The 16,628-nt window shown below is 41.4% G+C and overlaps 1 protein-coding gene across 3 annotated transcripts in view; it reads right to left on the minus strand.

Annotated features, from left to right (window-relative positions):
• Nucleotides 1-16,059, minus strand: part of sdk1b (sidekick cell adhesion molecule 1b) — a 413,277-nt gene extending 397,218 nt beyond the window's left edge. Inside the window, exon 1 of one of the 3 annotated variants that reach the window (XM_036137444.1) lies at nt 14,357-16,059. In XM_036137444.1, the coding sequence (XP_035993337.1) occupies nt 14,357-14,498 (142 nt within the window). In that variant the 5' untranslated portion in view covers nt 14,499-16,059. The remainder of the gene's footprint in view (nt 1-14,356) is intronic. The other 2 variants (XM_036137445.1, XM_036137446.1) reach the window with 2 other exon arrangements.
• Nucleotides 16,060-16,628: the final 569 nt, after the last annotated feature.

Genomic DNA, 16,628 nt, shown 5'->3' on the forward strand with positions numbered 1-16,628 from the left:
TTTTTGTGCTCTGCCATTAAGAGTTGGGTGTCCCATTTCTCCATGGGGATTGAATGGAGTCGTAACGAGCCTTTTAAAGAGTGACTTTTGAGATCCAGACTCTAAGACGACTGGATTTCTAAGTTAACATCCTACCCTTTAGGTCTTGAAGCTATGTTCTGAAACAGTATATGCTAATGCCCACAAACTCATCTTTGGAGATGAAAAACTCTAGAAATTAAGAAAAAAAGTGATGGAGGTGAAATTCCTTGTGGACTATAGATGTCTGCTAAGTTTAAAACAGACCACCCTTGTGGAAGTTCCCAACGGTATCTGTCTTCAGGCATCTTTTCTTTTGATGACTCACCCATACAGTGGTGATGGGAAGTTTACATACATATCCAAGATCATATCCAAGAATACCATCTAACTAGGGCTTATAAATATACATTTGAACAGCAATAACCCTTCTCCTTTGGTGAAATGAATGCACAACAAACTACAGTGAATTTTAAAAACTACAAATGGTTACACAGGTTTGAATTCAATGTTGATTTTCTGTAATCCACACCGGTTGAAAATATTCCATCTTATATTTAGCTTAATGCCTGGCTGCTACATCCATTCAAACGATACTTTAAATGTGTGTGTTTGCAACTGCTTCCCTGTTTGGACATCCGGTAGGAAAGTGCAACAATCTAGCTGTTGAGTTTTGGTGGAGATGAAGAAGTAGGAAGTAGACCTCCTATTTTATTATTCTTTCTAATATCCGTTCCAATGGCAACTTACCAGACCTTCAGTGTGGTGCACCCACTTGTACCAAATATTAACCATCAAAGAAATAAATTGGGACACATTCCAGGAAAGAGTTAAATGTTTTCAAACAGGACATGAAGAAATTACAAAATTATCCCCAATCATGCATCAAAACAAATGTCACTAATTTTTAGCTGTTTTAAATTTATTTGCTAATAAATTTAAAACAAACTGCATCCAACATGTTGTTTGGTGGTATCAGTCTATGTGTATTTTATAACTGGAGCTGATCGAGGGAAAATTGGCAGATTGACTGAACGTTTTAATCTGTCTCTCAATCTGTGACCGTTTTCTCTTTTGTCTTGCTGTTAATAAAGTTCCTTTAAAACTACACAGCCTCATTTCTTTATCTTGTTCACATTAAGCCAGAAAAGTACACAGTAAAAGAAAAGACAGAAAATGTGTTATACAACCCTCCCTTCATTCTCCTTACCCAGGAACACGAAGTGGATCAATACCCACCATATAAGATAGTAAAAAACACAAAGCTCCAACATCAAATCTACTTCCTTTCCACCTGTGTGGTCAACAGCAATAGATTCTTACTCCCTCATCGCTACATATGCAGGTAAAAATAAGAAAAGAAAAAAAAGAGAAAGTGCCAGGAAATAGAAGTGGAGTGGTACTGTGAGAACAAACAAACTACAAGAAGACAACAGCGCAGGCACACATTGCATTCCACTTTATTCTCATTTCAAATCTCTGAGGTTTTTTGTTTTTGTTTTTGAGGAAAATATTAAAAAAAAGTGAATGTGTTTCATAAAGGATCTCCTTTGTAACACGGTTGTAGCCGATAGCAGAAAATTATTCTGGTAGTTAAATCCGTAGTCTATTGCAAAACTATTCATAGCCTTCAAACTTTACCTTTTTCTGTGTTAGATCAAAGAATGTTATTTTTTATCTTAGTTTTATGTGATAGACACACACACAAAGCAGTGCATGATCATAAAGAGGGAGTAAAATAACGCATAGTCTTAAAAAATATTTTACAAATAAAAATATGAAGCGTGGCATTCATTTGTATTCAGCTTCCTTCAACCTGGCACTGCTAAATAAAGTCTATTCCAACCACACACCATTAGAAGTTACCTAATTAGTAAACAAGGTCCATGTCTGAGTAAATTGATCTCTATAAACTGAGCTATTTTGTAAAGGTCTCAGAGGGTTGTTAGAGAACCTTAGAGAACAAAGAGCATCACGAAGGTCAGTGATAAAGTTTTGGAGAAGTTTAAAACCATGATTAGGTTTGAAACCATAGCCCAATCATGCAAAAATGAAGAATAAAGGCCCAACTATGAACCGTACTAAGACATGGCCATGCATCTGTTAGTTGTGCAAATATTGACCTTCTGGAAAAGTGGTAATACCAGAGTCGAGTTTAAAGAAAGCCATAAGAGGTCTCATTTAGCATTTGTCACAAGCCTTGAAGGAGACACAACAAATATTTGGAAGAAGATGCTTAGTTGGGTTGAGACTGATGCTTAACTTTTTCAGCCTGCACGCAATCTGCCATTAACTAAAACTGCTGGTGAAGATTCTCAGTCATCCAGGTCATGGTCATTCCAAAAAAAGGTAAAGATTCCGGCCAATCATCACCTCAATTCTCATCCTCATACGAGTGATCAAAACATCGTTCCTTTAAACCAAGCCAACAACAACCCTAATGACTCCTCGCTACAGAGGAGTGGACCAGTTTCGGTCCAATCTGCTGGCTTAATGGCTTTAGCGACCGCCCATTACTAAGGGGTGGAGCTGTTTCAGTTGAATTTGCATGTTATCTAAGCCATTACAAAGCCTTTGTTTGGACAGTAGTATAAAGCTTGTTACTCCACATTACTCGACTTTTTGAATAGAGAAAGCTTTCTGGAGAGGAAGCGAAACGTCTTGAAACTACGGAAAATAAGTCCAGTTGCTTTGTTTTTTACCTTTTTTTGGAATTAACTAAAACTGTACATCAGCCTGACCACATTATCTTGTGAAACAGGCTGATGGTGTGTGAAGTCCTTCTCTCAGCAAGGAGAGGGAAGGTAGGCTGAGTTAATTGGAAGATGCCATGGTATTACCCTAAACATAGGGCCAGGACTACAACGTAATAGTTTAGGTCAATAGTGTCCAAATTCAGTCTTCAATGTTTAATAATTGTGTTATTTTCCATCTGCCTCCATAAAATTTGAATAAGATAATGAAGTTTGCAGTTGTAACTTAGGTCAAAGGTATGTGGAAAAAGTGACTTTATTTACTATGACAGAACAGCAAAACAAGCACGTGTGACATCTAAGCCACAGTTTTCCCATAAGAAATACTTTTTACATGTTTCTTTGCGTTTGAGCAGAGAGGGTGGTATAGATGCATAGGAAGGAAACTGTTTTGCAGACCCACACCAACCCACAGGTGATTATCTTCCACTCAGAGGCTGCTGGATCCCTATAGGTGCCACTACATCAGCTGAGAGTGAAACTCTGATCGAAGGTTAGCAGCGGTGTGAAGCAGATGCTCTCACGTAACACAGGCCTGCCAGTATGTCGTTTCCAGCCCTGTCAGGACCTCTTTCTCATACCAGGTTTACATAGAGATAACAAGACAGTTCAACTCAGTCTCTCTCGCGCACACAAACACACTGCAGTGTCAGGTGGTTGTGGAAATGTGGTGATTTGTTCCCACTGACAGACAGGAAATAAGGGAGTCGACCAGGGACCTCACTTCCTTTTAGACCCGACTAAGCTGACATCTATCAGACAACTGCGCCACCCTTCAGAGAGACACACATGCAGGCTGTCTTCACCTCCATTCCTTGGCCACTTTCTCCGCAACAGAGGCAGACCCGTGGTCATCACTGTGGGTTAAGCCCTGGTTGATTTGTAAGCCACGGAGGTTCAGGCTGGAAACTATCTTCAAACATGATGAAGAACACGGAGATCATCTGCAAAGACTGCTGCGTGTTTTCTTACATGCTTTCTCACCTGTCCCTGAGACGCGTTCCTATAACAGGAGCCACCTAAGCAAAGTATTATTCCCTCCCAGGGACAGATCTGCAAGCTACAAAAGTAGAGGTACATCTAACTGTCTAACAGGCCCATCATATTTACAATTTGGCAAATTGGACTTCCTAAAATACAGCTTACAGTATGATTGCAAATCTGGACTGAGACTCAGCTGCCAGCTGTTGTGCCGGCAAGTGAAACGTACCTTTATCTGTTTTTCTTAATATGGCTTGCTGCGGAAACTAAACACCGATGCAGGCTCTATCCCTGCTTGTTCTTAGTCAGGGTCAAGAGGGGGCTGGCGTCTATCTCCAGAGCTGAATGGGTCAGAGACAGGGTAAACTCTGGGCGGGTTGCCAGCTGCATGGGTCGGTGTCAGATTCTCACGAAATGATAACGAGTATATACACACACATTATATATATATATATATATATATATATATATATATATATATATATATATATATATATATATATATATATATATATATATATATATATATATATATATATATATATACACACACACACATATATATATATATATATACACACACACACATATATATATATATATATGTATATATATACATATATACAGTTATCACAGAATAACACCAAAAATGTAAACGAAAAAGATCAAAGGCCAGTATCCTGCTAGCTTTAGATGTGTCCCATATTCAACAAATCGTAATAAAATCACAGAATTATCTCCTTATGGACTGAATCTCTACATAGATTTAGACTGAATCTCTACATAGATTTAGGAAAGTAGTTAGTTGTTGAACTTGTTTTCCACTGTTGGCTTCATGTGAACATCTGTGAATAGTGACTTTAGGTTTCAAAATATGACAACACAAAACTATTTCACACTTGATTCCACTATATTTGCACTTCTGAATCAAAACTCTACTTATTTTGATCATGGATAGGTTTAATACAGGGGTATCTGTTTTTGCTAGGCTCAGAACTCATGCATTGTACGGATCTATAGCTGTGATGAAATCCTAAATCCTTTTTTTTTGGTCATTCCAATAAATAGCACAAAATATTGTGATCAGATTTTAAGTCCAAATCGCCTATCTCTAGAGCTAACACCTGTAAACTCAACACTAAACATTTTCTTGAAACGTTTTTTAGGACTCTGTTGTTACCTATTTTATTTCCACCACCGTTATATCTGCTGGGGTTTTTTTCCCCTATGTTTCTGTTATTGTAAATAGTCTATTCACATTTTCCATATTTCTTAAACTCTCCCAACTCAGTTACACTCAGTGTTTTATACTTTTTAATTATACTATTTAATAACTGTACAGTATTTTGTTCTTATGTTGGAAATGTGGAACTACTGCACAGTCTCCCATTCTTGTGTTTTTTGTACCTTTGTGTGTATCTACATGCTTCCACTTACGTCTCACTTTGCTGCTGAGACGCGCAAAATTCCCTACTGAGGGACAATAAAGGTCATTTCTATTCTTCTATTCTCATATAAACCAGTCCTAACAAATGCTTACATTTTCCGCAGGGCCATTACACAGCCATGGGACTGACTCCTGTTTTAGCTTTTCCCCCAGCAGTCTGCAGCCAAACGTTATTAGCGGCTCAAACACAGTGTAACTACTTGGCTTACTTGTTTATTTCACTTTTTGCCCAGCTCCTGGCTGACAAGAAATACAAAAATGTGCAGACTGGAGTAAACCGGTGGCTTTTGTCTACAGACTCGTAAAGATCTGATAAGCAGAAGCTTGTGAGTTGGGCTACAGATAACCCAAACAAGTTGAGCCAAATCTGTCATCTTCTGATTGTTGAAACACTCCGTTGATTCTAAGTAATTCATGCTTACGGACATACATATATATATATATATAGATATATATATATATATATAGCACGAGCAGGCCACAACGTATTTAATAATATTTATTATTATATTTTCCCACCTGTAACTGTGAAATTCTCACTACAAGCCAGAGCAGCATGCTTTGCCAAGTCGGTTCTGTTCGCACCCTTGGTCTGCGGAGCTCATAAACATGTTTAATGGTCTGGCTCTTTGGTGTCTCTTAGCTCCCCTAACAATCAGTAATATAAGTGCAAAAAAGAGAAAAATATTTTGTGCTTCGTGTGTCTGCCTTGTTCTGAAACATCAAGCGACCAGCAGCAGCAGTGAGAAAGCTGCAGGGAGCAGAGAAGTGAAAGGCACGCCCACTGTGCCTGCAGCGAGTGGAAACGCTGCTGCATTCACACATAATTCCCCACTGTGGCACAACAACGTAAATCATTGAAACCAGAGCGCACTTATTCTGGTAAAAAAAAAAAAAAAACTTCCTCACTGCAAGTGTACAGATGACTATATAATTTTAAAAATACATTAAGTAAAGGACAACAAGAGATTGATGGTGTTGCAACACGCTGGGCATAAAATAAAATTACAAGCCCTACTTGGTGTGTTTTGGACGTATATTTGTTTAGTTTTTGTTGTGCAGATATAAGAGAATGTCTTTGAAAAAAAGTTGAAAAACATTTCTAAGGACACAAATGGATGTTACCCTTTTCCTTGTGAGGAATAAAAACCAATGAGGCTGGACGATATAAGGAAAACGTAACATTGCATGGGGGACTTAAGGTATGAGTAACCCACATTTTCCTGACTTCATCACTATGCCAGCTCTTAATGAGCCACTAAAATAGCCAACGTGGGCACCCTGGTCATTTAAACTCCATCCAGCACAGAGAATTATCATTAGCATGCAGAAGTTGCATGGATGCCATTTGAAGGATAATATCCCACTAAATATTGCATTCAGTCAGTCCTTTCCACTGGGCACATGACACAGTCACCATCTATCAGTATTAATATACGCAACATCACAGCTAAAGATTAGGGTGATGAGAGGGAGGCCTTCCAGCCTTATAGGAAATATCCCTGATGCTGCACAAATTCGAACTGTGAGGGAGGAGAACAGCTTAATTTGAATTGTAAGCTCCGCCCCCAACAGTTTTTCCCCCAATGAGAAACCCTCCTCTCCCTCCTTTTCTCCCCCCAGTCAACATGCAGGAGACCAAACACGCACATCAAGCTCGTGCACAATCCTCTGTAGGAAACAAGGCTTCATCGAGAAATTTGTTCTCTTGGACATAAATGGCTACATCTCGGATAAATGATATTTTCTTATGTGAATGGCCATGCATGCCTTGCTGTTCTGTTTACATATCCTGTCTTGCAGGCGCAGGAGGAGCTCCTGCTTAGTAACAGCTCCGCACCTTGTTGTGCCATTGGCAGAGAAAAGTCGTCCTGGGGTGTCCCCAGGAGTTCGCTGCTTTTTCGTACTAAAAAAAACAAGCCTGGACTCACTTAATGGTGCAATCAATAGATTGTTATTTTCAAATTACATCTTTTAACTCACAATACATTTCGTAAAAAAAAGCTTTTTTCTTAACCAGACCAAAATAAATTCAAGCATTGTTCCTTTAAAGTCAAACAAAGTTATACAACCATTTTGGTATGACACCATTGGTACATTAATAATTAACACATCCGACATAATAACCTCCTGACATACATAAAAAAATGCCCCAAAACATTTCCGATATCAGACAATAAGTAATGCTCAAGCACAGCCATTATTATCATATTTTTCGAACAATAAGTCAGTTTTGTTTTCATATTCAGGTGAATCTTATATATCAATTGTAAATAGTACTTCGTACTGACCAAAATGAATCAAGGAGTAAACATTACCGTCTATAGGCTCTCCAGGCTGGTGAAAACTAGATGCTCCTGTACCATTTAAAAAAAACAACTGAAGCGCTAACTTATAGACAACAAATACTGAACACATGTTTGTATGTTGTTTCACTGTTTCAGTTTGCATTCACATAGCAGAGCGTTGCGTGCTGCAGCTCGAAGAGCCCAGACCACAACAGAACCCCATTAGTGGGCTGTCTGTGAAGCTAATAACAGCTAGCGCTAGCTTACAGGTCTGTTTCCGGGAGGTTTACAACTGAAGCTTTATGTTGCGCTCAAACATCCGTGTCATACTGTTAGCTTAGCGCGTAGCACCGTTACGCTCACATGTCCAATTTCAGCATAATTTTTACAACTTTCAGTATAACGGCCCGTTAAGGTGAAATGTGCTGGCAAGAAATTTCCCGGTTAGAGTTTCTGGCTTTTTATGCTAATTTACTCCATTCATCCTCCCAGGTATGTTCCATGTTTTTCAGCCAGTTGTGGATGAAGTTGTGTAATTGAATAAATTGCCTCACCAGATTAAATGTCAGTTTTTAGTCTTGGATTGTGTGAGAGAAATTTCTAAATAAATGCGAATTACATTCTGGTGCGACTTATACATGTTTTTTTTCCTCTATATGACGCATTTTTTCTACAGAGGCGACTTATATTCCAGAGCGACTAATGGTCCAGAAAACACGGTAACTGAACCTGAAGGCTGGATCTGCAAACGAACTGCACCAAGAGTGTAAACTCACCTTCCCATCATACTGCAAGTTATCCGTCAACATGCCACGGGGCCGCTTGTTCTCACATACCTGCATCTTTCGATGGGTCGGGAATTTGGAAAAAGGACTTCCCTTTCAATACATGTGCTTTATTTTGGCAACCATGGCCTGGTGCAGTTGGTAAATCGGGATTACGAATATTCTGCCCTGATTTGAGTTACGGTGCATTATTTGAGTTGCAGAGAATACCAAGATGGCAGCACCCGTGAAAAGTACAGAAAGGATTAGAATAAATACTGTTTTACTCTACATAGTAGATACAAAATTACTAGTGATAATACTTCCATGTTCGCCATTATATAATGAATAATAAAAGAACATTTCCAGAATTTGCCATAGGGAATGTGGAAAAAATTGTCAGATATTATAGAAAAGACTTCAGACTCTATTGCCAATAGAAGCTTTTCATAGATTCAAAGGGTCAAAATAATTTGACAAGCAATTTTTGTTAAGTGTAAATAAAAACATATTATCTTTTGCCAAAATATATTTACCCCTTGTATATTTTGCTGTTATCTAGGCCTTCATTTTAATGTCCACTAAGACACCAAAACATCTTGAATAAATCAAAATGGCATTTCAATCTAAATCTTCCAGGGGCCATGAATAATTTTGGCCTTAAAGATGCTACAGTCTGTCAGCTGATAAGCACAGGCTTCTATGACATGAAAACGTTGTTGCATACAAAGAAGAGCTTCTCCGGAAATCCAACTTCTACAGATACAAACGCCATAGGAGAGTCATTTGCAGGCGAACCAGCAAGGTGGAAGTCATTAAAAAGGTTTTGCTGCATGGACAATGATAATCAGTCAGACAACGCTTCCTGATTCGTCCCCTCTTCATTACGGCACAGTTAAGCTAATTCCCACATCCGCTTTAACCGCTGGACACTGATGAGCGACAGGGTAGGGCTTCTCTGTGTGTGTGTGTGTGTGCGGGTAAAAGTGCACGCTGGTCTGTTTGATTTGGGTTTTGACATTAAGCACAGAAACTTTCTCAGCTCACAGACCAAACCATCCAAGTGTCCTTTTGAGTGACCTCAATTCACTTAAGCATGTCCGGCGGACCAATCAGCACCGAGCGCCGACCGACTCGAGCCAACGGCATGCGTCATATCAAACCTAATCACACACTGAGAGATCAACAAAGTGGGTCGGCCTTTTTTCTGAAAGTCTCCTTCGGGGATAAACTTGGGAAGACGGGGTAGCTTCAAAGAACCATTAAAAAAATTAAAACATCAAGCGGAACCCTGGAATTCTGAATACATTTTTTCATTATGATAAAAATCCTGAACGTTTAACAGCTGGGGTGATTCAGATACGTTTTTATATCCAGTCACCTTTGGCAAGGTTAGCAATAATGATAACTGTCCATATTTTTCATTAGGCTTTGGATACAGACCATTATCACAATGCATAGCAGCGTCCAGGAAAAGGTTTCTTCATTTACCATGAACCTGATTAAGATTGCTGCAAACTTCTTCTGACTTTAGTCAGCTTAAGCTTTTCATGTGTGTTTAAGAATTAAGAATATGTATGGTAACCATAGAGAAATGTATATAACCTGCAGACACATCAAGACATAATATTTCCACACTTTTCTTCTTTTTATGAAATTAGTTAATTGCACTGACCAACACGCTTCCTGACAAGCTTAGGTTGGGTTTTTAAAAACATTATTTTCAACAAATTGCATTGGCAAAAGAGTCAAAGCTTCACATAACCCACACACATCCCTTGACCCTTTTTTTTTTACAATCTGACCACTACAGCCATAAACCTTGCTGTATTTTAAAGGTATACTATGCAACCGGGGTTGATTTTCCAGCGAGGCTCCCCCCAGAGGGCGAAAGTAAAAGTGCACTGTCATAAAGATGCTCAGCTGTTCTGGTTTTTCCGTCAAGCCAGGCGCGGTTGTTTTGAGCTTAGCAGACAGGCGAACGCAACGAAAAGTGGAAAAAACGGCAGAACAAACAATGACTAACACAGTGAAAGTATGAACATCAGGGTTTCCCGCAGCGGCCGCCTCGCCAAACTCACGCTACCGCCTCGCCAACATAAAATGAAATAATAAATAAATAAATAATAATAAATTAAAAAAAATCGATATGCTTGCATGTTTATTTGACGTGAACACGCGGTTCTTTGTTGTTGCTTTCGTGCGTGCATATAGTGAATGGCAGGGCAAAAACACATGGAGTTCTCGCCGTAAAGCAAGACCGACTCTCGCGGTCTTGCACGAGACTTCTGAGCCTGTGGGTGCGGGCCGAGGGCTCCTGCAATTGCAAGTGCGGTATTTCCCCTACAGACCACCAGGGCGGCCGAGAAAGCCTTTGTTCGACCTGAAATGACTAATTTAATCATCCAAAACGGTATGGAACACATTAATTAACTGAAAAATGTTGCATAGTATGCCTTTAATGTGTTTAGGGGAGAGCCCAGCTGTGTACAATTTAATTATACTATGAATCCAGCTGTTCTGTGAAGACCTCAGAAGCTGGCTGGAGAACATTAGTGAACAAACATGAAGATCAACGCAGCAATCAAGCCATCTACAGCTGATGTAGGAGAATCGGTTGGTAGGAAGACTTTCAGCTGTGCCCTCAGAAGTGTGGCTTTAAAGGAAGATTGGTAAGAAGAAAACTCTTCAAAAGAAAGCCATAAAAAGCAAGTTTGCCCAAAGCCACGTAAGGTCCCTAACAACCGAGCATAAGGCTGGGGACCCCTGATGTAGAGCTGACTGAACCTAAAGTATTTTCAATACAAAGCTGGTAGACACTACCAAAACTTCCTGAATTTAACTTTCATAAAATTTCAAAAACCATGTACCGTGCCCTAAACTTCCCAACTATGAGCTGCTTTGAGTTGGTCTATCACATAAAATCCCATTAAAACCCATTGAAGGCTGTCCTGTGGCAAACTGTAGACAAACTTAAGGGGTATGGACATTTTTTTTTTGCAAATGCACTGTAGTTCTCCCATCTACCATTAAAGACAAAGCCTCACAGTAATGTTGAATATGCATGACATTTTGAAAACGCCAACAATGGCCTTTCCTTCGATCTCACGCCTAAAACCGGTGCGGGTCGCTGTCCCGCATCCTTTTCTGGAGACGTGAGCAAGTCAAACAGCTGTGGAGCAGAGCCCACTCTGTGGCAAGGAGGCACTGTGGGGTGTGTGGGGGGGGGGGGGGGGGGGGCGAGTTATGAATAAAGAAGAGGGAGGGAGGAGAGGAGAGGTGAGCAGATGAGTGGTGGAGAGGAAAAGGGGCAGCAGAGAGACAGCAAAACGCTGCCGTCACTTAACTCTAAAATGAAAGATCGATGAGCTTATTTAAATGTGCTCCCAGAGACGAGGAGTTGGCTCATATAAACCCCTCGCATTTATGAGGAGGGGTGTGGGCATCGATTGGCTGTGAGGAAAGGGGAGAGGGAGCGAAAGAGGCAGCGCTGGGGAGGAGGGGGGGGGGGATCAGGAGGATCAACCTTGCCTCATGAATTTCATCTTTTCCCTCCTAAAACGAAACGTCCTAATAAACAGGAGACGGAGGGGAGGGGGGGTCGGAGGCTGGAAAATCTGCAGCCTTCAATCGGTCACTTGGCACCGCTTATCGAATCGATAGTCCCGACTTCTCCCTTCCTCCCAGGCCAGCCTTGTCCCAAATCTGTTTCACTAATTTTCAATTCAACCCCCCCCCCCCCCACCCACCCACGGTCCAAACCACAAGCCTTTCAGCCAAGACAGCTGGGAGGGTTTGAGGGTGGGAAGAGTTAGGAAGGGGGGGGTAGTGGAGACTTGGGTGCCGGTGCTGAGACCTTGACATTAATGGGAAGATTGAGGGAGCTGACTCTGCAGCCACAGGAGAAAGAAGTGAGGGAGGGGGGGGTAAAAAAAAAAAAGCAAACTGTGCGACAAGAGGGAAAAGACGGAGGAAGCGAGCAAGTTTTGACACGCACACACACACACTGAGGTGTTGTCATATAATCATCCCCATCGATTGAACTGCAGGCACAGCTTTGTGACTGACAGCCACGATGCACCTTCCACTACCACTCTATCCCTTCTAGGCTTCCCCAGTCGCCCTTAAGCAAGGCACATGCTCTCCATGTCTCCCAGAACAGCACACCCCCCACTTCTTCTTTCACACACAGACATTCCTCAGAGCATACCCACCCCCACCCCCGCCCCCTTTAACCCACAGACACTTTCCCCTCCACACAACCCCAAAAAAGTCTCAGCTTCCCTCTCCGCCCCCACCGCGCCATCTGTGACCCACAGAGGAGCGCGCGGGTCGACACCCCGGCCTGACCTTTCCCGTGCTTTTGTTGTGCCACGCTGACACGGTCCCTACGAGGTATACGCGCGCAAATAACACACAGACGCACGCATGCGTTCACGCATCAGAATACAAAGAGCACAAAAAGAAGGAGAAATAAAATACAGAGATGAGGCGTTGGCAACTTCAAGAAATCAATATCCCATCATATCTGACTCGTCTGTGGTCATATTCAACAGTTGCCACCGTCTGCAGCCTCACCTACTGACACCTGCCAGAGCAACAGGGCAACAGCTTACGATGATATGTTGTGTCTGCGTGTGTTTAATTGTTTGTGCATTTGTACGCTGCCAAATCAGCTGCTGTAGTTAAGCAGGTCGCCGATTAAGAGTGGGATTACCAGAGACTAGACACTGTTTGTAGGGCCAGTGGGAGGTGGTGGGGGAGGGAGGGGGGTATCTTCCCTCTATATAACAACACCACAGTAAAACTAGGTGGATTAGTGAAAGTCAAAACAATTAATATTGTTTGCAAAAGCTACATTGGTACATATCACATATATTTGGGTTAGAAATAATTCATGATTGTGGAAATTTTGCTGGACACTCAAAAAGCAGGAGCTAACATATAAATACAGATGATTTTTTTTCAAATCCTAAAGGAGGAAGCAGTATTTCCCACAATTTGACTAAAATGTCTTCCTCACAGCAGGCTGCCTAATCAAACACCCGAAATGTTGGAACGGCCTTTTTTGTTTTGGTTGGCCCATATGGCCACTGCTGACTCAACCTTCTGCATACAACCCGCCCCAATTCGGTGCCTTGCAACAGTATTTACAAGGTCAGAAATTTTGGTCACATGTTCTCACATTACAAATGTCAACTTTATTGGCATTTACTGTAATTTATGTGATTGAAAAACACAAAAGAGATCAATAAGCAACGGAAGACCGGAATGCCATTTGAAGCCTTGTTCAAAGAAACATGATGGCAGAAAACTAACCATGCAACAAAGCCTTTAACGCACACTAACACCCCACAGCGAAACACGGCGGTGGCAGAATCATGCTGCGGGGTTGGGGGGGATTCTCTTGAGCAGGAACAGGGAAGCTGCTCAGAAATGCTGGGAAGAAAACCTGCCGAAAGGCTGTAAATTAAAAGAGCGACTGTGGGATGGTTTCCATAGAAGCATATGTTTAAAATGTCCCCGTCCTAAATCTTGATTGAGAAACTTTGGCAAAACATGAACAATGACTGTTCATGTCCACTCCTTTAAGCTTCTACATGATATACCTGTAGTGATAAATGCAGCAAAAAAAAGTAAAAAGAAGCATCCTTTTCCCACAGCTTTACAATTCTGTGTTATTTTGTGCAGAATCCCCCCGAAAAACAAGCTGAAGCCGTAAGAAAATGTGAAGTTCGGGGAAAATGAAGACTTTTGGCAAGGCAGTGTCTACCTATTACTTTAGATGCATCACAATATGGTTCGTCCCCATCCCATCTGTCATGAGTTAAAGTAAAACACGTTTCCATTTGTCTCCTGCTAAAACAAACTGCCATACTTAGTTTGATGAATCATTCATTTTTTTTTTTTTTCTAGTTAAGGGTTCATTATCTCACCTCCCCGCTGTTCATCATGGTTAGTAATGGGTCTGTCACAAGATGCTTTCAAATATCATCCCTTTTACTTAACAGGATGACATTACTGGGACGTATTTATTATATATATATATATTATTATTTTTTAGATGGATGGATTCAGATCTCCTGGGGGACGCAGCTCTCTTACCTTGACCGTGCAACATGTGGCAGCTGGATCCGAGGAGGATCACCAGGCAGAGAGGCAGACTCCCACTCCGGGCCGTCCCGATCCTGGCTCCCCTCATCCTCCGCCGGTTCCGGGATCTCTCGCTGCTCCCTCCCGGTGTCATCCTGGCGCGTAAAAGCCGCGGAGAGAACTGCGGTTTTTTTGCTCCTGCAGCTCCTTTCTGCCCTGTGCCGGTGGGAGAAATCAGAGCCTCTCGGTGCTTCCCCGAGCTGGATGGGGAGATCAGGAGGGCGGGTAGAAGATCCAGGAGCTTCCCGCTCCGAATACCCAGATCCAAGCGGTTTAAAAAAAAAAAAGAATAAAATAAGTAAAAAAAGGCAGAGTACTTTCCCCTCTGGAGGCTTGACAAAACCGTAATCTCTCACTGCGATCCAGAGAGCTTCTGAGAGCCACGATGCCTCATTTTTTTTTTTATTTCCTCCTTTTGGATTGATGAGCAGAAGAATTAATACATTTGAGTGTCGTTTATCGGCTTATTCTCTGCAACAAACCTCAAATCCGCGCTTGTTTTAAAGCCTTTCGCTGGGGATTTATTGTCCTGTGGATCATTTAACTGTTCAGACTGAGATGCGATAAAACACGAAAACTACCCATCTGTGATCTGCTTCTGAATAAAAAAAAACAACAGCAATCAACAAATTGATTCTGTGAATAACACTGGATTTGTCCTGCGATTAGAGGAAATTAAGATCTTGAGCCTTTTTTGTTTTTTTTTTTTTTTTTTTCAGTTTCGACTTTAAGTAGTAAATTATATCCACTCTTCCAGAGGAGGGACTCCTTTTTTCTCCTGTTTCACTTGTCGCGCCGTGATGCGCCACCAGCTCGCATTACACGGGGACAAAACATACGACACAACAGGTTTTTATTTCTTTTCTTTTTTTTAATTACACACTACAACTTGTTTCTTGTTTAAAAAAAATAAAAACACTGGTCTGTACACGCAGAGCTGGAAAAAAAGGGTGTAAATTCCAGCTTTAAAAAGTAGTGGGTTTGAACGTCAAAGCTGCCGCGCGACGCCGGTTGAGCCTTTTCTTTTTCCTTCAACGGCTTCCGAGAAAGACCAAAAAAAACTTCAAATATATTTTAATTATTCTCGTCCATTCGTACTCACTGGAGTTTTCTTCCTCAGTAATGCGAGTTTTAGCCAGGGTTTTTTTTTCTCCTCTCCCTCCGTCGCGGTGGAAGTCGGCGCCCCTGTTAGAGCTTTGGGGAGACCGTCTGAAGCGATGCGTTTCCCGCAACTGAACACCTGCCACCCCGGCTCCGCTCCGCTCTCCTCGGCGCTGACTTCGGAGGTGGGGGGGGAGAGCGAGCGAGAGAGAGAGAGTGAGATACAGGGAGGGAGAGGGGCTTTTTTCCGCTAACAGTGAGTGAGTGGCTTTTGGAGGAGCAGAATACCCTACGTTTTTAATTTAAAAAATCCACTTTTTTACACCACTATCACCGCGGTTGTGGCTCAATCCGTTAATCCTTCTCCTCTCAGTTTTTGTCCTCGCGGTCTTCAAAACTCTAAAAGCAAAACTTTCATTGAATATCATCCGGCCTCTCTGATTGGTCGAGCGTCTTCCAGAGGCTTCAACGATTGGCTAGTCAAAGTGAAGGGGGCGGGCACTAACTGCTGCACAGAGACCGTAGCGGACGGCGCCCCCAAGCCTCCAAAATCCTCAAACATGGACGACACAGAAGTTGGCGTCTGATTAACAGCTCAGGACGCTGGAGTAAAGGGTTATTTCACCGTTTTTAACTTGCATAACCTTTTATTTCCTCAGTTTTTGAAATGTAAAGTACTTTGACTTATACAGCTATAACTTTGACTGTTTGTAATGTTTATTTATTTATTATTTAGCAATATTTGCTTTAAGTTTTGATAAGAATTAGCTTCTTTTAATTGTTTCTATTAGGTATGGATGAGAACAAGGGTCTCCATCCAGTAGCTTGTTAACTACGAGCAGCTCTCAACCACTTTCCCAGTAGCTCTGCAAAGAGTTTATTAATTTTACAAAAGCATAGTTTGTCACTCTAGATTTATATTTGCTGGCAAAATAGTTGTTTTCATGTGAAATTGAGCCCTGTTCAATAGCATTTTATAAATCTGTAGCTGTTAAGAACAAACAAAATGTGTTTTCTGTACATTAAAATACCCTACGCATTAGATGAATGTTACAAAACAATACAAAAGGATTAGCTCTCTGCCAATTTCATTTTGTAAAAGTAGCTCTCAGCGCTGAAAAGG

The sequence above is a fragment of the Fundulus heteroclitus genome, chromosome 5 (assembly GCF_011125445.2).
Source record: "Fundulus heteroclitus isolate FHET01 chromosome 5, MU-UCD_Fhet_4.1, whole genome shotgun sequence".
NCBI lineage: Eukaryota > Metazoa > Chordata > Actinopteri > Cyprinodontiformes > Fundulidae > Fundulus > Fundulus heteroclitus.